Consider the following 20,145-nt stretch of genomic DNA (forward strand, 5'->3'; position numbering starts at 1 on the left):
CTTGTAACACCACAACTAGATTCTGCCTGACTGCCTCCTTCCTGGCTCCCTCCCTAACAAAAGCGGATGTGAAATCTCCTGGGGCTGTCCCTCATAATGAACTGGGCATCAGCAGGGAGTTACGCGTAAATGCGTCCCCTGAACCAGAAACTTCCCTGCTTTTCAGCTGTGCATAATCCATTCTCTAGATTCAATACCGTGAGGGGCAGGATTTAAACATTTCACCAAGGAAAGACTATCTCCAGATAATTCTCAATTCATCAATTTCTCTTTACTTGTGACCTGAAATTGGGGGGGCGGGCAGGGAGACAATATTTGAGGAAGGAGATCAGGACCCAGTGAAGCCAGAGTTAAAGAGGGTATCTCTGAAAGACAAACCTTGACACAATGAAATCTCCCTGTCCCTGAGACACCACAGAAACTATATTGAGTTTCATTTAAAATCGGGTTTGAAGGCTTCCATTTAATGTGTGGAATAATTGATGTATGCATGGATTGTAGGGCTGGGATGAGAATTTAAGAGGTCATTTATTGTCTTCAGGTATTAATAACACACATAAGATGCCATGGGCGGAAGTGCATCTGTTTTATTTTTACAAGGCTCTGTGACTGTTATGGGATCAGACAGACAATGCAAGACACACTCCTCCAGAGCTCCACCAGCCAGCGGAAGGGCCTTCTAGGGTAGCAGAGCTGAACGCCGGACTGACCTCAGACAGGGACGGCAGAGAAACAGCCGGACATGGCCACGATGACAAAACACGTCTATTTTGTTAAAATGGATGTTGTGATATATTTTCTCGAGATGAGGATATTATTCACAATGTGGAGCTAGTGAAGAAAACCAATGTAAGGAACTTTAATATGAAGCTGCTTGGAGAAACACTGGATCAAACATGAGTTTTATCAGAGGCTGGAGTTGCCTGCTCATTATTCCAGGTTTTTCTAGACAGGCTAACCACTGAAGTTATTAATGTGCTCTTTGGTATCAGTCACTGCTTAATGATAATAATGCTTTTAATGTGTGCTCGAGGTTTCACTTGGTGTGACAATCCCAAGTCCTAACTCCAGCTAATAACTGCCATGTCTCAGAGAGAATCAACAGAAAATACTTCTTCAAGGTGCTCATCTCTTTTATCGTTAACTGTTCCTTTAAAAAACAGATTAAATTTGGGGCACCTGGGTAGCTCAGTCAGTTAAATGTCTGCCTTCGGCTCAGGTCATGATTCCAGGGTCCTGGGATCGAGCCCCACATCGGGCTCCCTGCTCAGAGAGCCTGCTTCTCTCTCTCTCCCTCTGCTGTTCCCCCTGCTTGTGTGCTCTTTCTCTGTCAAATAAAATCTATTAAAAAAAAAAAAAAGATTAAATGTGCTCTTGCTATATCACCATGTATTCCAAGTACTATTTTTAAAAAAAGAGAAGATGAAAACACAGATTTCTCCAACCACCTGCAAAATGAGGTTCTAGAGCTAGCCCTGAAGATCTGCCTCCATTTTAACAGGCTCGTCATTATCTGTGTCAATCCCGTTGGGTACTATTCCGGAGGTGCTTCCTTAGCTGGACTGCCCATAGTACTGTAAGGAGACGAAACAAATGCAACTTTCAAAACAGCATATATAGGTTTTGATTTTTTCAAACTCGGAATTAATGAGTCAATAGTGATGGCCCTGAAATGACTTGGAAACTTGGCTTTTATCCCAAGAATGAAGAAATTTTTGAATTCTAAAACAGTTCTTGGTGGCATTTGTGATGTTCACTGATATGAAACTCAGCTGCATATAACGGAAGAGTAAAAGGCTAAGGCCATAAACACACACACACACACACACACCGGAAGAGTAAAAGGCTAAGGCCATACACACACACACACACACACACACAGGCATACATTTCTTCTTATGGTCAGAAATGCAGCTGATTATAGCTGATTATATTTGCTTAAACATCCATCTGTTTCAAACAGCGGGTGGCTCAGTCCATGCTCTGAAAATAATTTCAATGACCCAGAGCTCATTCCCATGCCACAAGGCTTGGCTGGTCTCCTCAGGGCACCAACTTTTGGTCAGTGCCACCCCCCCCCCCCCCGCCGCCCCCAGCTTGGCTCCCAGTATATCCACTCGTTCTTGACCATATGCCTTCTGTTTATTTTCCCAGCCCTACTTGGCTCTGTTCCCTCTCACCCTGACCTTAGCTCTCTCCCATGATCCAAGTCATTTCCAGTCAGGTCCCAAGCCTCCCCACCCCCCAACATGACCCCAGGTCAACCTTTTAAGGGCATGGGTGTTACACCTACCATGGTGGGCAATCCTGCTCAGTAATTAATCCATCATGCATAAAAGTAGTTGCATAAGAGAAAGCAGAAGAGTATGTGATGGCTGAATGAACATGCAACACTAGGCAAAGTTGCGTGGTAGGTGCATTTTTTTGGAAGTGCCCACCTCCACCCCCCTCCTGATTCTGAGCTACTGGGCGCTCTTGGTAGTGCTGATTCCTCACCAGGTACTTAGCATCTTTAGCGTCTGCCTTCTCGAAACCCTTTCATAACCAAAAAGCAGATGAGGGATGATAGCTTCAAGGTTAACCCTGCGAGGCCTTCGGTGGGAGGGCTCTCCCAGCACTTGACACCACTAGCTGCCTCTCATTCTTCAGGTTCAGCTCAAATGTTAGCTCCCCAACAAGTCCTCCCTGTCCACTCTCGAAAGAGGCCTCCTCCGTGATTCCCACATCACACTGTTCTTCCCTTTGTGCTCCTAACACAGTCCGTTATTGTCTCATCTGTTTGTTGTCTGTCCACTACCTGCTGCCCCCAGAATGCAAGCTCTACGAAGGCAGATACTTTATTGAATATATTTTGTTAACTGCTGTCTCTCCTTTGTCTAAAGCAGTGACTGGCATGAAGCGGCTGCACAACAAAAAATGCCCAACGAATGTATGTGTGGGAGAGTTTCGTGAGGAGGGGAACTTCACGAGGTGCCTGAACTCATACCACGGAAGCAACAGCCTATGTAGGTCTCCGGCGCAACATGTGATAGTTCGGAGGGAATACACTAGGATTGAGTGGATTCGAGGCCTCTGTCTTTTAGGTCTAAAAAAGAATCATGTAGAAAAATGTGCCATTTTTTAGGTCTCCAACATGGACACGAAAAGCTCAGTAGCTATACTGCAGCTTCATGAGAGCACTGATCTAGAAATCAGAGCAACTATTACGGGATTCGTCAACTTGGACACATGTGCCTCACCTCTTTGGAGGTCTTTTTCTTCATGGAAGTAGGTAACACGCACTTTCTCAGTTCGTCTTCACAACAATGCTGTGTGATTGCTACTGCTTTTGTGCCACTTTGTGGGAAGAGACACACAGACTCAGGTCTAGTGACGGACTTGCGCCCAGTCACAACGGAGTGGAAGAGCTGGGTTTGGAGCTACAGCCGAGTCTAGGATTCTTGATTTGCTCAACAAAGCCCCTTTCTACTCTATTCTGTCATTAGAGTAAGTGGGAAGAAAAAAGAACTCCAAATGGGACACAACTGTGCTCTTCAATAAAACCATTTTTCCTTTTTACAGTTCTACCAAGGTCTCATTGTACATTTTCACTTCAACCCAATGAGTTTTCCTGAAGAAGAGCTTGAGATGTAGACATCTGGGTGACTACCTAGTTTATTGCTGGGAATGATTTTTGGCTCAGAAACCCACCAGCTCTAACAGATAAGCCATGCTAATATTTTAGGAATCACCATATTTTACATTTCTAGTTACTAGTTATTTCGGACTCCAGTCTCTCAATATACTTTCGTATTAGTTTAGTCAAAATGGACAGAGACCACATACGTTACTGCTTGTAATTTTTTTAACCCTAATAAAAGACATTAAATTGGAATCTTGACTATATGTTTAGAGAAATCTATTTAAAAAATTAATCTCTTGCTATCTCACTCTTAGAGGTTAGCACCTATCCAAAGGCTGTATTACAGTAAAAATCATTTTTATTTTTTTTTTAAAGATTTTTATTTATCTGACAGAGAGAGAGAGTGCAAGCGAGCACAGCAGGGGAGAGTGGCAGGCGAGGGAGAGGGAGAAACAGGCTCCCGTGGAGCAGGGAGCCCCATGTGGGGCTCAATCCCAGGACCCTGAGATCATGACCTGAGCTGAAGGCAGACGCTTAACCAACTGAGCCATCTAGGGGCCCCTAAAATTCATTTTTAAGCTCACGAGAATGTTTTGAAATGGAAACTGAAATACCAACAAAATTAAGCCTAAAAGGAAGAAGGATGTGCAGGCCAGTGTTAAAACAGATTCTGGTGAATCTGATTCCAAAATGGATAATGTACATCCATATCCCTCCAGCTCTGTTCATGCTATTTCCTGTTAATTCTTTTCATAGTAGACTGACACAGAACCAAAATAGCCAACTGGGGAAATAGTATAATATTAAACTTTATAAATATTACATAAAAATGACAAGGTACTGATGAGCTTCTACATCGAACCCACTCCCCACCCTAGAGAACATCCTGTGAATTATATAGAAGATGGCAGCACATTAGAACAGGAAATGTAAATTTCAGTCTTTTTAACCTAAAATTAGTAATGTTCAGCCAAATTGGTGTTGCAATAGAGAAATGCTATCAAAACCAGGCACACTATTTTGTCACCAGTTCTTCAGGCCATTGTCCCCAAAACCTTTCCCAGGTAAAAGGATTCATTTTGGTCAGAATGGATTTCCCCCATCTTCCTGCGGTTCCACCCCAGAGTCACAGTGCGTCCTTCTCTCCTTCTCCCTAATTACTCTTTGGGCAACTGGATACCAACCCTGTCTTCCTTGGATACTGGAGTAGAAGAGGTGCATGTTATTTTGTTTTGCTTTTATTTTTTAAAAAATATTTATTTATTTGAGAGAGCACGCATGAACATGAGCAGGGGGGATGGGAAGGGCAGTGGGAGAAGCAGACTCCCCACTGAGCAGGGAGCCCCAGATGGGGCTCCATCCCAGGACCTGATCATGACCTGAGCCGAAGGCAGCCACTTAATTGACTGAGCCACCCAGGCGCCCCTTGTTTTGCTTTTAATGAACTCATCTACCATTTATTTACTGTAATGAAGAGACCAACAGACTTTCATTTTTATGAGGTATCCAACAAAAATCAGTTTACACACACACCTTGCAATACCCCTCCACTTCCCTGTCTACTGCTACGTAACAGGTCAAAAGCCAAAACATTTCTTGCATCAGTGTGTTGACACTATGATTCTCCAAGGGAAGTGCAGATATTGAGCATTTGAGTCAAGAGTGGATAAAAACTGCACCATGTCCAAACTGAATCAGATACAGAAATAACAGGATCAGATACATGGTAAAACCCTTGGGTTTGTTAAAGAGTGGAAGCGAGGAAGTTTCTTGAATTGAAGCCTCCCCCTGATTCTGCAGTTCTATGGTATGAGGGGACTTATAGGAGCGAGTGACAAAATTTAATATACTGTCGTCATCTAACACATGTGGGGGATCGTGGTCTCTACTGAATTTAGAATGTTTTGTTAAACTTGAGATACTCAAAGACAGAAAAATAGTAAGTGATTAATGAGCATTCAGCACTAATTAAGGGAAAGGAAATTACTTAAGAGAAGCCCTTATGGACCATTTGGCTAAGTAACTAGAGCTACTACTATAGACGAAAAAGTCTAAAGAATAAGAAGGGTGGATGAAGTTCTAGAGTGGATGTATGTGTTAGGAGGTACCCAGTATTTAAGCCAATCTGAACAAATGAAATTTGGTAAAGTGCCTCCCCATCCCGTCCCCATGCCTAATTCCTAGGTTTAGTTTCTAGGATTAATTTGATTTAGAGACTTTAAAACATTTAAGAAATTAGATTTGAATTCAACAATTGAGTATAACTTTTTTTTCTTGCTTCCCCATACTTAAATCAGACACCAAGTATTACACTGGTTTACTCAAATCATTACATTATTTCAGTTTTAGCTATTGTTATAGTATAATAAGCATAATAAACCCAATACCATATAATACTGACTCATATACATATTTATGTGTGTATATATGTTACAAAAGATTATTTTGAGATTAAGTGTCTCTTAGTTTGATGAGGCAAAGAAAACAAACTCAAAGTAGGTTAGTAAAAAAAAAAAACTTTTTAAAGGTAGATGTCAAAGTGCTATTTTAAAAAATACTTTTATATTAAATCAGCACTTTTCACATAGAAAAAGTAGAAATAAAATTAAAGACCTCTTTTATAAAGGAGTGTGTGGGGTAGGTGCATGAATTTTCTACACACTTATAAAAATGGGCATATATGTATGCACACATGTATATACACAAGTACATACATGTAATAGGTTGCACAGTGACCCCCTCCCCCCAGAATTCACGTCCCCTTGAAACCTTAGTATATGATCTTATTGGGAAACAGATGTAATTAGTTGCAAGTTATACTGGATTAGGGCCCTAAATCCAATGGCTAGTGTCCTTCTAAGAAGGCCCCGTGGAAACAGACACACACACACACACACAGGGAAGGAGGTCATGTGGTAACAGAGGCAGAGATTGGAGTAAGGTAGCTACAGGGAACACACAGGGCCACTAGACAGGAAGAGGCAAGGAATGATTCCCCTCCAGAGCCTTGAGAGGAGCATAGCCCTTCCAACACCTTCATTTAGGACTTCTAGTCTTCTCAACTTTGGGGGAATAAATTTCAAGCTGCCAAGTTTCTGGTAATAGTGTTTTAGCAGCCTTGGAAAACCAATACAATACATATATACTCTGGTACTAGTCAGCTTGTTTTTCTTAACATATTGTGAACGTTTTTTTCTTTCTTTTTTTTTTTTTTTAAAGATTTTATTTATTTATTTGACAGAGAGAGACACAGCGAGAGAGGGAACACAAGCAGGGGGAGTGGGAGAGGGAGAAGCAGGCTTCCCGCGGAGCAGGGAGCCCGATGCGGGGCTCGATCCCAGGACCCTGTGATCATGACCTGAGCCGAAGGCAGACGCTTAACGACTGAGCCACCCAGGCGCCCCCGTTTTTTTCTTTTTTTAAAGATTTTATTTATTTACTTGAGAGACAGTGAGAGAGAGGGATGCTAGAAGCAGATTCCCTGCTGAGCAGGGAGCCCGACATGGGGCTCGACCCCAGGACCCTGAGATCATGACCTGAGCCGAAGGCAGCCGCTTAACCAACTGAGCCACCCAGGCACCCCTGTGAACGTTTTTCTATCTTCTTCATGTGTAATATTTGCCCTATGTTTTATTGTGGAGGTAGGTGTACCACAATGTACCTGATTCCACAATTTTTACAGTAGTATGTTTAATTCCAAGAACTTCTGGTGTGGTCATTTCCTCCTTTTCAGTTAATTATTACTTCAAGACAACAGAACTGGGGGTCACTTAAATGCTAATAATGACCAAATCATTGTTGGCTTACATAAAAAGACATGGACATTTTTTCACGTTCTAGAACTCTTCAAGTGATTTTTGGTGGAGGTTCAGTTGTTTTTAGACTTCTTACAGCCAATTGGACATCATTGGTTCTGGGCTCCCATTTTAACAGGAAAGGAAACAAGAAATCGTCTTATATTAAAAAAAAAAAAAAGTCCTGTCCTTGGCCATCGTAAACTAAGGGAATTACAGAATGTCCTAATGGTATTTGGCTTCCTTTCAAGGAACAACCTCAATTAAAGCAAAAAGAACACACTCAACTCACAAGTGATATCTGAGTGGCTGTGACCCCCTCAGTCCCAAACAGAACACAGAAAATAATCATCTGTAACCTAGACTGCAAGACATTACTGCCATCATGGAAGCAGCAACTCATCTGGAATTTGGCCTGAAGGTTTTGCAATAAGATGAATAAATGACAGATGAAATAAGTTAAACTCACAAAATCTACTAGTAGACCTAGGGCATCTGTGAAATCATAAATGACCTTATATTTTAGAGTCTCTTTGGATTTTGAAACATACATGGTTAAGAAGTTTGGCTTTCGGCTGCCAAGATTCTGGAAGCTAAGCATCCCCACTGTCTCAAGAATCACAAGGTCCCTCAGTTGATCCTTTCAGGTAAACTGAAGACCTTACTAGGCATTAGCTTCCCAGTTTCTCAGTTCTACTTAAGGCAATTATTCCTTAGGGGTTTCCAGAAGTTAGGAGTCAAACTGGCAACACAAAACTGCCAAATTAGAATGAGAATGCATCGAGGAAGAGCTGGGGGATGTTTGCCTCTGAAATTCTCTCTCTCTCTCTCTCTCTCTCTCTCTCTCACACACACACACACACACACACACACACACACACTTTAACTATCCTGGGCAAAAATTTTTAAGTATTGTTCCTTGCTACCTTTATTTTTTTATTTTTTTTTAAAAGATTTTATTTATTTGAGAGAGAATGAGAGACAGCATCACAGGGAGGAGGGTCAGAGGGAGAAGCAGACTCCCTGCCGAGCAGGGAGCCCGATGCGGGACTCGATCCCGGGACTCCAGGATCATGACCTGAGCCGAAGGCAGTCGCTTAACCAACTGAGCCACCCAGGCGCCCCTCCTTGCTACCTTTAAAGAAGAAAACATTTCTACACACATTTTCCTCAAACATAGGAATGAAAAATTTGATCCAGCGTTAAGGGGACATGCAATACAAAGAAAAAAGTATCTATGTAATTATTGGGTTCTTCTCCACAGAATTAAAAAAGTGTCCCCTAGCTATCAAGATGCCAAAGAAAACCTAGCTCTTAAATTTAACTCATTCATATGCAACTTTTAAAGTGCATATAGTAGTTGTTTTTTCCCCTAAACTGGAAGAATGATCCTGTTATTTTACTTTTTAACAATCCATTTTAATAGAATCATTGAATATGTACTCACGGGGAGCTGAAAACCTAACTGCTAGAAAACGCACTGTAGACAAAGACCAGGTAGATCAATTCTTCTTTTTCTTGAAGGGTTTGTATGGAGGTTAAGAACAACACAAGACCCATATCCATTAAAATCTAAGACAAGACTATATTACAGTATCCAGAATTTTTTTTATAGTCCTTAATAACAGGATAAAACATCTAATTTTAAAAAACAGGCAACTGATTGCAGACACTTCACTCAAGATACACAAAAGGCCAATAAGCACCTAATTTACTTAACATCATTCATCACCAGGAAAATATGAATTAAAATCTCAGTGTGATACTTCTATACATCTGTAAGGATGGCCAAACTTTAGAACACTGACAATACCAAGTGTTGCCAAGAATGTGAAGCAACTCTCACAGCTCGCAGGACGTGAAATGGCACAACCACTCTGGACATTTGTAGTTTCTTAAGTATGACTCTAGGACTCCATCATTCCCCTTCCAGGTATTTACCCCAGAGAAATGAAAACATGTATTCCCACAAAGACTAGTATGTGAAAGTTCACAGAAGTTTTATTCATAATTGCTAAGAACTGGAAACAACCCAAATGTTCATCAACTGGTGAATGGTACACGAAATACGGTGTAGCCGTACAATGGCTGACTACTTAGCAACAAAGAGTGACGAACTGCTGATAAACCCAGTCTGGATGAATCTCAAAATGCTGCTGAGTAAAAGAAGTCAGACCCAGAAGAGTACCATCTGGTTGGTTCCATTTGTACCCAATGTGACCCAACGTATGATGACCATGTATGTAAGCAATTACCACCATGCATGACGAAGTAAAGCAGTGGTTGCCGAGGGCAGCAAAGAGTACCGGGCCTCTTCTGGGAGTGATGCCTTCAAGGGCACATACATTGCCAAACCTCACTGCTTCATGGAGTGAAGCACACTCCAAATGGAGGCAGTTGACTCTACGTAAGCTAATTCTTCCACAAGCTGATAAAGGGGGAAAGGCTCTAGTATAATCTGTCTGAAGTTTTTCCCAGATTCCATTTGGACTTTTAACTAACATCCGCTGCATGCCAGGTATTGTGCCAGGGACTGAGGCCACCAAGATCAGAGAGGATTATAGACAAAGGGTGACAGAGTAGACTGGAACTCCAAATACTAGCTGGTGTGATAAAAGGCCTTTACTTTGCACCAATCACCACTTGGTATGCTTTATATTCCACCGTTCATTTAAATCCTCATTAAGAACTCTGTGAGGTTGGCGCTATTTTTTTTTTTTTTTTTTTTTTTTTTTAAGATTTTGAGAGAGAGAGAGAGAGAGAGAGTGTGCCCGCACACACGAGCAGGACCTGAGCCAAAGGCAGACGGCAGACGCTTAACCCACTGAGCCACCCAGGCGCCCCAGGTTGGTGCTATTATTATTTCCATTTGCACAAAAGGAAAATGAGGCTTAAGAGGCTAAAAAATTTGCCCTAGATCAGATAGTAAGAAGGGGTGGAGTGGGCATGGAGAGTCCGTCTCTTGCCAGAGCCAAGCTTTGGCCTGCTACACCTCCCTGCTTCTCCAAGCAGATCCCGCACTGGTCTTAATGTGAAGCAGGCATGGAGGCGCCGGATGGTGCAGGCCACCTTCTCAGTCCCATCCACGTTCTGAACCGGAGCTGAGGTAGCAAGGACACCCTCACCACACAGGCTGGAATAGGTTCGTGGTTCTCCATGCTGACCCCTGTTTCAGTCAGTGTTACCATGATGCTACCTGCCTGTCAGAAATCCTACAGAGAGAAGACCTGGCTTCTCAAACACCAAACCTGCTTTTCAACTAACTGTGCATTTTGCTAGCCCCACTACTGGGGGTTTTGTAAAGACTTACAGGTCCCCATTCCCTCTGCCATCAGCCCCCTGCCTGATGGCTCTCATCTCTTTCTCCTTCCCCCTGGAGAACTAGTGTTAGAGGGGCCGATTTACTTTGCTCCCAGACACGGGACAAGAGGGAGCAAGGAGGGACGACAGGGAGGTTGGCACACCCACCTGGGAAGCCCTCACCCTGCGCCTGCTTTGTGCCCCTCCCCGCTGCACCCACCAAGCACCCCCTCTTCCGTATCCTCCTTTGCTAGCAAGACATTCAGCCCACAAGCTGCACAAGCTTTCTATTTCATGGTTACTGATGGTGAGCAGGTCCCTATAGCTGGGATAATGCATTCAGAGCTCCCCTTTTGTTTATTCTTAATTGGCCAGTCTCCATGGGGATTCACTCAGCCTTCACCCAGACTGGTGGGTGAGGGGGCTGGAGCAGGGAGGGACTTGAATGCAGACGGCTGTTTCCTGCCTGCGTGGCACTATGGCAGGGGTCACATGAAGGCCAGATATTGCTCAATAACTTCCAGAAGGTGGGAGGCTGGACTAAGAGCCGGGGAGGCCAGAGGACCACAGCAGAGGGGATACAAAAATGACCCGGGCCTTTAACTTCCAGCTTTAGGGCCCGCACAGCACCTGATGCGCAGGGCAGGTGCTCCAACGAGGAGAAGGAAAATCGCACGGAGGATTATTTTGCAGGTAGTGCGATATTCACGGAGCATAAAACAGGCTGGACACATCACAGACCAACACAGGTGGCGGTTCCAGTGCACCCAGGAGAAAATAAAACAAAACCCGGACTATGGCTTCCTGCGTGCGCAACCTCTTGGGCCAGATGCTGGAGGGGCACATTTCATTTGTGACCCGTGATGCTGTTTTACTCTAAGAGTGGTACCGCATTAGGGCAATCTTTAGCATCACCCACGTGACTTCAGTAAGTCCGTGGGTACATGAAGATGCTTCCCAACGTACCTGAGCATGTAAGCCTCGTGGCTAAACTTAAAACTCATTTAACTTTTTAAATTCATGCTATTAAAGTGTTAAATAAACCACCACTGACGAGGCAATCCATTTACATAATGCCAGTTCAAAAAAAAACAAAACAAAAAGGTACACACGGACTTATCCGTCTAGTTCCCACCATTACTAGTTTATATCCTTAGTTTCTCTGTGCACATCAAGTAAATGGGAATATACATTCTCATTTTCCTTTTTGCGTAATAGCGTACTGTACTATTTTTAACCTAGTGATGGTCAATGCAACTACCGTAAAAATCTGGGGATCATAAGAGATAATAAGCCTTTTACTCTTCTCAATGGCCTTCCTGTCAGGGCGACCGAACTTGACCATGCAGGCCACTCAGCAGTGCTCAGACGTGTGCCTTGTGGCTGCATGAAAACTTACATTCAGAGACACACACATTCAGTTTTCATGTACATGCTCCATTTCTGAAAGCTTCTGAAAATTACAGGAATAACTGCACCCCTGCTGACAATGAGGACAATGATCACAAAATTACTTTATCAGGGTCAGGTGTGGGTCTCCCCCTTCTCAGATGCCTCCCACCGAGTACTGTCCCCAATACCCCAAGGGCTTTTCCAGGAGGGGCTGTGCATTATTTATCTCTGCACTCTGGAGGCCCAGCAATGGGGCCTGGCATATAGAAGGGACTCAGTAAGGTTGCTGAAAGAATAGAAATCTTAAGCAACTGTGGGAATTTGGGCTTAAATCTCCATTATTGTGTAAAATCCAGAAGTGGGAAATTTAAAAAGCAACAACTTGAAAACATGTTTTGGTATTTCAAAACAACAAAAAGGAAATAGATGTGGTAGGGGGTGGAGCCCACTTTAGTAGCTTCCCTTTCTCCTGATTTGTTGACCACCAAATGCAAACCGTGCAAGGAATCAAGGGAGTGGGGGCTCGTAAATAAAGGGATACCCGTATTTATAATCAAAGTAAAACTGTGACCCTGAGAAAACCTCTCTGACATGTTCATGCCTCTGGCAATTTTGACAAGTTACCTCTCAGTGTTTTTCCAGGATAGCCTGACACGAAATAAAAAATTAATGTCTTGGGGCGCCTGGGTGGCTCAGTTGGTTGGGCGACTGCCTTCGGCTCAGGTCATGATCCTGGAGTCCCGGGATCGAGTCCCACATCGGGCTCCCTGCTCGGCGGGGAGTCTGCTTCTCCCTCTGACCCTCCCCCCCTCATGCTCTCTCTCTCAAATAAATAAATAAAATCTTAAAAAAAAAAATAATGTCTTTAAAGCAAGCAAAAACAAAAACAAATAGTAGTTTTAAGAAAAAAAAAAAAAAGAAAGAAAGGGATCACAGAAATCTAAGGAAGAGCACTGGAAGAGAATTCCAGGCTTATGCAACAACAAACACTGGCCATAAACTCCAGGACCAATTCTCTACAATAGATCACAAATTTTATAGATTTCTATCAACACACACTATGTATTTTTAACTCCTACTTCTCTCTCCCAAATCTCTTGCCATTTTCCTTTTCTGTTCCAACTTATAGCCAAAATCTAATTCTTCTGACATACTTTCCCTTCTGAACCAAGTCCGGAAATAACAAAGACTGAGCTCTAGCTGTCATTTTTTTTACTGGATAAACTTCACAAAGGACAGCATCACTAACAGGAACCATCAACTTCACTATCCTATGTATACATCACCACCTTCTGCTCTTTTAGAAACAAAAAAATCATGCCTGAAGAAGAAAGTTTGTCCTGGTTCGACTGAGCAAAATTCTAATTAGCCAGGGGAGATCTGACACTGAAAACGTACAAGTATTTTTTTTTAGTAACCTACTAAGAAATTATTTCTTGGTGGCCTATAAAACTCTGTTTAACCTTTACCCCACTATTTATTCTCATTAAAATAAACGATCACCTTTGGGGTTGCTTTTTAACAAAAACATATTTAGGAGAAATTTCTTTGATTACGCTATAGGGTAAAAAGATGTGTAATTTGTTTTTGCCTATGTGAACTATGGGTTTCCAGTTTTAAAGAATTCTCTCAACAAAATATAAAGTCCAAGGGGCCCAAATACTGAGATAAGCAATCAGAATTTTAAAATGAACTAAGAAACAAGGTTCAGGGCCCCTGGTGGCTCAGTCAGTTAAGCGTCTGCCTTCAGCTCAGGTCATGATCCCGGGGTCCTGGGATCGAGCCCCGCATCGGACTCCCTGCTCAGCGGGGAGTCTGCTTCTCCCTCTCCCTCTCCCTCTGCTGCTGCTCTTTTTCTGTCAAATAAAAAAATAAAATCTTAAAAAAAGAAACAAGGGTTCACAGGATACTGACAGGGATGTGCGCGGAGTGTTACAAGGGCTACTGAAGAGTGTGTAAGATACTAGAGGAGCAGGACACAGCCAATTTAGTGTCACAGAGGCTGACAGCTGAACGACAGCCTAAAGTCAGGAAGAATGAAACTCTCCTAACTATATATATATATATTCTAACATATTTCATTATGAAAAAAGGTAGTTTTCAAAGGAGAGGAACAAGCCAATTTTTCCTCTGAAGTGAAATGGACAAAATTTCAAAGTAAACAAATCTACTCAATCCAGATTCAACTCTCAGTCTTCTCCAGAACCTGCCATCGAGGGGATCACCTTCTTGCTGCATAAAGAACTGGCACCACAGCCATATGGAGCGCTCCAGGAAGCTTCATCAGAGTTACGTCCGTACGTTTTCGGCATTAAAGGACTCAGAAGGATCCTTCACAAAGAATCATACACCCTGCTTCTGAGTTTGGAAGGACTGGAAGACTGTAAGCTCTGCTCGCTAGCCACCTCCTGCAGTTCTATAGCTAACTATGAAGTGGGTTGCTGCAAATAAATACAAAAGCCATCGGCTGACCTTCACCCCTATGGGGTGAAGCTGCATTGATTGCTTCCACTCAGGGAGAGAAGACTCAAGCCGGGAACATATGCCTAGATCTCTATGGTCAGGCTGGAGCATTCTCTCAAGGCAAATCAAGTATTCTCTAGTAATTCTGGCCCTCTAGGGCGGGGCACTGGAGGACTCTCATTTTCCTATCAATTCCCATTTTGAAACAGGAGATAAATTCCAGCATACGCTTCTGTTTTCATTATGCTGTTTTTCAATTAATGAGCTTTCAGTGGCCTTCAATTTTCAAGTTCTGACCACCCTGCCTGCCTTTCAATGTCCCTGCTTTATTTTCCACTGTTGCCCAACATGCACCTTGCCAGGCCAGTGAAAATTCTGATTCTAAAGCCTATACTCTGTTCACCAAAATTTTTGGTCTTCCACATTATTTAGTTTCCTATAGCATACTGGCTTTGACGGCATCTTTTTCTTCTTTGAGCCACTGTGGACTGAGGAAATGCAAACTGCTTTTGCTAGCAGACCAAGCCAAATACAACAAGGTAAATCTGTTATAAAAGGAGTTGCTTATACATCTGACCTTGCTGGAACTCAAGGTCCTTATGGGGCATCTAGGACTGACCTTGGCTAGAGTATGTTTTCAAAAATTTGTCGAATTCTCTAAACCAAATGGAATATTTTAGATTAGCCCCAATATTTCCCCCTCCATTAACCTACGGGGTTACTCACTGCAAGCTTCAAGGAGTCCCTATCAATACAGAAACGATAGGGCATATGGAAATCAGCCTCCTAAATTCAGAGGCCCATCTCAAGCCACTGTTCTGCTAAGATAACCCACTGTAAAGACACATCAGTGACAACCACTGCTGAGTAGGGGTGAGCATCTCAGCACATGTGCCCAGAAGACCAACCCTTTAACAGAAGTTCTGACAAATGACCCTGAGAAGAAGTTAAAAATTAGACACCTAATAAGCATCAGGTAATCCTTTGATTTTTACAAATACAAAGAAAAATATTAAGGACAAAAATCACTATTTCTGGAAACTTCCTATGACAGCAGCAAACCTAGATGATACTAATATGTACGTAACAGACAAGTGAAGCTAGACTCCCGCTGTCTGCAGCTGTTGAACTGGGGGGCAAGGATCTGAAATCTACATTCTGGTCAAAGTGAGCCACCTTACAACAGCCTCTGTTAAATGGAACATGCGTTCACAACTGTCTTTTATACACACACAATATTTCTTTTTGTTTTTCTTAAGAGTTCATTTTTCAAAACCGGTCAAGTTGGGTGGGAGAGCCAATGTCTTAGGCTTAAGTTTTAGTTTTGCCTTTCTTTACAGTCCATTTCCTGGGGCCAAGTTGGTTAGGGGTTTTGTTTTGGGTTTTTTGTTTGTTTGTTTGTTTTTTAGTATTCAGAAACATATGCTACTGTAGTTGCATGTTCAAACACCCATGTGGAAATAGTCTCCTGGACTTATACATTCATTCTTAAAAGACTGGAGTATGCAAACAAAGATGCAGTGGGCAGAGGGCCAGTTAATAAATCTCATTTCCTACTAGCATCTGCATGAAACACAGCTATAGGGAGTAGCCTCTCCAGGGACAGCCAGAGCCCGGCTCATTCGCTCTGTGAATTAAACACTATCACCTCAGATGGCCCACACCACATTTATTTTTTAAGCAGCTCTTAAAATATATGGAGTTCTAGTGCTCATAAATGCAATGAGGAAGCTGGGTCCAAGAAGGCAATCTCACAGTAGTGGACATGAACAGTAGAAACATCCACACAGCTCTGCTGAGCCATTTGCACTGGCTCCTTTTGACTGAAATTACTACTGGAGGGATAATTTCCTAAAGGTAACTTGCTTTTCTAATCAAAGTGTGCATGGGTTTCAATAACGGTGCACCTCTCTCTCTGGTCCAGGCTATAAAAATGGGCTCAGTTTACACAAAGAGATACCTGGAATTAAGATATCTGGGTCATGAACCATATTTGACCCTTATCTATAGACAATCTAGTGCAAATGTCATGACAAGAAGGCCCTTTGCTGGGAAGAGTGGCCACCTGACACACAACAGTGCTGTTCCCTAGGTGTCCTCTCCTCTCCTCACCTGCGCTACCTCTTGGCCTGGAGCTCCTGGAAGAGTCCACTTTCAGTAATAACCGCATTCTTCTTGTATCTATGTAGATCTTTTAAGAAAGTCTTTGTTTTAAATGTTTGAAGTTAACCTCACAGTGACTTTGTAAGACTACAATGAGATAATCTTACTTGTCATGAGCAACTGTAGAAAATAAGGTCAAAGGTAAAGGACCTGCTGGAAGCCTACCTGCAGGTCAGCAAAGGAATCAGGAAGAGAGTTCCCTCTGATCATCCCAGGGCTCTGGGCTGACCCAGATGCTCCACGGGATTCAAACTGAACTCTTCAGCACATGTCATTTTTGAGGGTTATAATGGACCCACCACCAAAGCAAAATTTATTTGGTTAAATCTCTCTATTTGGGCTTTCACAGTACCTTCCAAGTTTCCTCAGCAATTAAATGGCAGTATTATTCCAGCCTGGAACACTTCCTGGATAGAAACACGTATCACATTTTTCCTTCCCCTAATGCCCCTCCAAAAAAATAAGTGGTAGTTACACTATGCTGGCCATCCACTTTGAAAGCAAAGCAGACCAAGGAAAACATAAGGTGCGTCTGTCTCAGCGTACACCCTTTGTATAATATAATACCAATACAACTTTGGAGGATTCCTTCTTCATTTAACCTATGACACCTCTCACTATGGTGTCCAGTAATCCTATTACGTAAAATACAAATGCAATAATGCTCTTACTGACTTAAGAATTTCTCCAGTCAGTTCTTTTATTTAAATTCAGTTTTTTTCCCTTCGTATAATTTCAGGGCCTCAGAAAACAAACTGGAAATAATTTAGGAAATGAAAATAGATTGAACTGAAAAGGTAATTAAGCTTTTACTTTAAAGCAATATTTTATCACCAAAAGGTAGCATTTAACCTTACCAAGTCATTTTCCACTGCCATTTCAAGTTTGTTCATATGACTAATAAAACCCAATTAGGCAACTTCCTTTGGCCTATGTGGTAAAATTCGAACCCCGTCTTAAAAGCAACTGCTACTCACGTGGCAGAGATTAAATCACTGAAGACACAAGGTCTTCAAATTTATTACCTATAAGAACAGTGTAAATAAGTGAGGTTTAAAAACAATTCCGGGGTTTTGGTTTTTGTTTTTAAATTCTATTTCAGGCTTTGGAATGTTCACAGAGAAAGGTGGATGAGTAAGGGATAGAAGGGACCTAGTGTTCCAATCACAAGGATCTCCAAAAGAAGAATCCCAGACGTTGTGCACCAATTTTGGTTTATATTAAGAGAATAACAAGCGCTTGGACTCTGTAAGGATGCCATGTCAACGTATTAGTTGGAATCATAAGGCATGAGATTTTGGTGACCTCATGGGCACAGCCAAAATTAACTCCAAGTATTTATATAACTGCCAGAGACGACAGGGCAAAGGTTGCTTATAAATTTTTCTTTTTGAGTCAGCAAATAGGGTTTCTTTGGTCGAAGAGAGAGGAAGTGGGGTATTTTGGGTCCTGTTTTACAAATATATCATATTTACACACACTGAATATTCTACCCACAATACCAGCTGAACGTTTAGATGAAGGCATTTAAAAAAAAAAAAAAAAAAAGAGTTATTTCCTGTTGCTCACTAGCTGAGAGGATGCGCTTTAGAGGTATGTGTGCTCTGCCTGGAAGCAAAAGCATTGTTAGTGGTTATCAAGGTAACATTTAAAAATAACTACCCCAGTACAAAAGAACTTCAGAGGAAATATGAGGGAAGCTATCAGTCTCCCTTCAAGTCTGGCCTTGAGCTGCATTAGAATCTAGCTGCATTCTCCATTACATTGTTATCCTTATCAAACAATGCAAACAATTTTAATGAGCTTATCTACTAGAACATATTGCCAGATATGCTAATGTAAAAATGATGCCAACCATACAGACCGACTCATTAATCAAAAAGCTCACAATACAATGACCGAGATCAGTCCCATCCTCAAATCAGACCTCGGCAAAATAGCAGGAATTACCTTCCTACTGTTTAAAGAAGGGCGGGCTCCCCCACCCATGCGGAGGCTATAAACTCCTAAGAAAATGCATAACGGCACCGGGTTTTCCTCAGGTCCACTGCAGTCCAGTCTCTTTCTAATAAACCATGGGTTCTATAGAGAAAATTTTGGTGAATGTCTGACACTGTGACCTCTGCTGTCAATCCTTGCACCAATCAGCGAGCAGAATTCTTACAAAGCTCCATCAATCTGGCGGTTTAACATCACAGACTGCAGCTTAATCTAGAGGATTCCATCTTTCCTGCACACACACCAGGGCAAGCGCATTTTTCTCGCCATCCTCCTGTTCCCTGCCTTTAGGCACAGCCTATCCAATGGGTCCTTTAAAATCTAAAGGAAAGGAGGAAAGGAAGTGCTACTGCCTGTCTCCCTTTGGAGAGGGGAAAAGATTGCTTGCATTTTTATCAGTGTGGAAGGAAGGAGATGGAAGGAGACCCCTCGCAGGCAGCAAACCTATTCACAAAATGCTCTCTATCTGCATTCGTGAAGCCTCAATGCATAGCCAACATGACACATGGAAAGAGACAGCAAACGATCACAAGCGCCCTGGCGAACGCACGTCTGCAGCCGGGTCCGGGCGCAGTGTCCGCTCCATTATATAACGGGCCGGATTTCCGCGCGCCCCCGCCGAGCTCCCCCGCCCGGCGCCGCTCCCGGTGCCAGCCCCATTACCTGTAGGAACGCTCCCCGCGCACTGTGTGCTTCCGGAAAGGAATGATGGTCCCGTTATCCTGGATGATGTCGTTGTTGTTCTCGCCATTTGGGGACAGGGTTTGGGTCGGACCAGGCATTGGCGCACTCCCGAGGAAGGGAACAAACCGCGGCGGGCTGGCTGGTGAGGAAGGTGGCTGCGTCTCGTCTTCCCGCTCGCCTGCTCCTCGCGCAGACCGTGCCTGCCTGCCGCCTGCTCGCTGGCTCCCTTCTCCCCGCTCGGCTCCCGCCCCGCCCTCCTGCGTCCCGCCCTCCCGGCTGCTGACGTCAAAGCGCCGGCAGCAGCACCGGGTCACGTGGCCGGGCCCGTCACCATAGCAACCCGCTAACTCATCACCTCTCCTCAATTCGCACAGGGCCGAGGCGTGACCACGCGAGCAGCTCCAGGCAGGCACCGGGGCAGGCCTACATCTGGCATGTAAAACCCCAGGCCGCCCCCAGCCCCCCTCACAGACTCGCCTCGTCTGAAAACCAGCTCTTCCTCTAACCATTTCCTTTCCGACCCGCGCTCCGACTGCAGCTGTGTACACAAAAGAACGATTCAGGCAGAGGGGTGTGGGGGACCCTTTAACTCCTTCAACACCAAGTTCTTAGAGCATTCCAGTTAAACTCGGTCTGGTCGCAAAAAAACATACAAAGATCTGGTGGCCTGCTCCAGAAAATGTACCAGACTAAGGGGATTCAGACATCCAGCCTCCTCGCCGAAAGTAG

At 43.3% G+C, this 20,145-nt stretch overlaps 1 protein-coding gene across 2 annotated transcripts in view; it reads right to left on the reverse strand.

The window, feature by feature from the left end:
* MAPRE2 (microtubule associated protein RP/EB family member 2) overlaps nucleotides 1–20,145 on the reverse strand; it is a 151,935-nt gene that overhangs the window by 75,808 nt on the left and 55,982 nt on the right. Inside the window, exon 1 of one of the 2 annotated variants that reach the window (XM_045886851.3) lies at nucleotides 19,396–19,675. The exons of the other annotated variant lie outside the window; for it this stretch is intronic. Coding sequence (XP_045742807.1) covers nucleotides 19,396–19,514 — 119 coding nt within the window. The 5' untranslated portion in view covers nucleotides 19,515–19,675. Of the gene's footprint in view, nucleotides 1–19,395; nucleotides 19,676–20,145 lie in introns of those variants that run through there. 2 annotated transcript variants of the gene reach the window in all.

The sequence above is a fragment of the Mirounga angustirostris genome, unplaced genomic scaffold, assembly GCF_029215605.1.
Source record: "Mirounga angustirostris isolate CCGP_5_RB_7025 unplaced genomic scaffold, mMirAng1.0.hap1 SCAF_14, whole genome shotgun sequence".
Lineage (NCBI taxonomy): Eukaryota > Metazoa > Chordata > Mammalia > Carnivora > Phocidae > Mirounga > Mirounga angustirostris.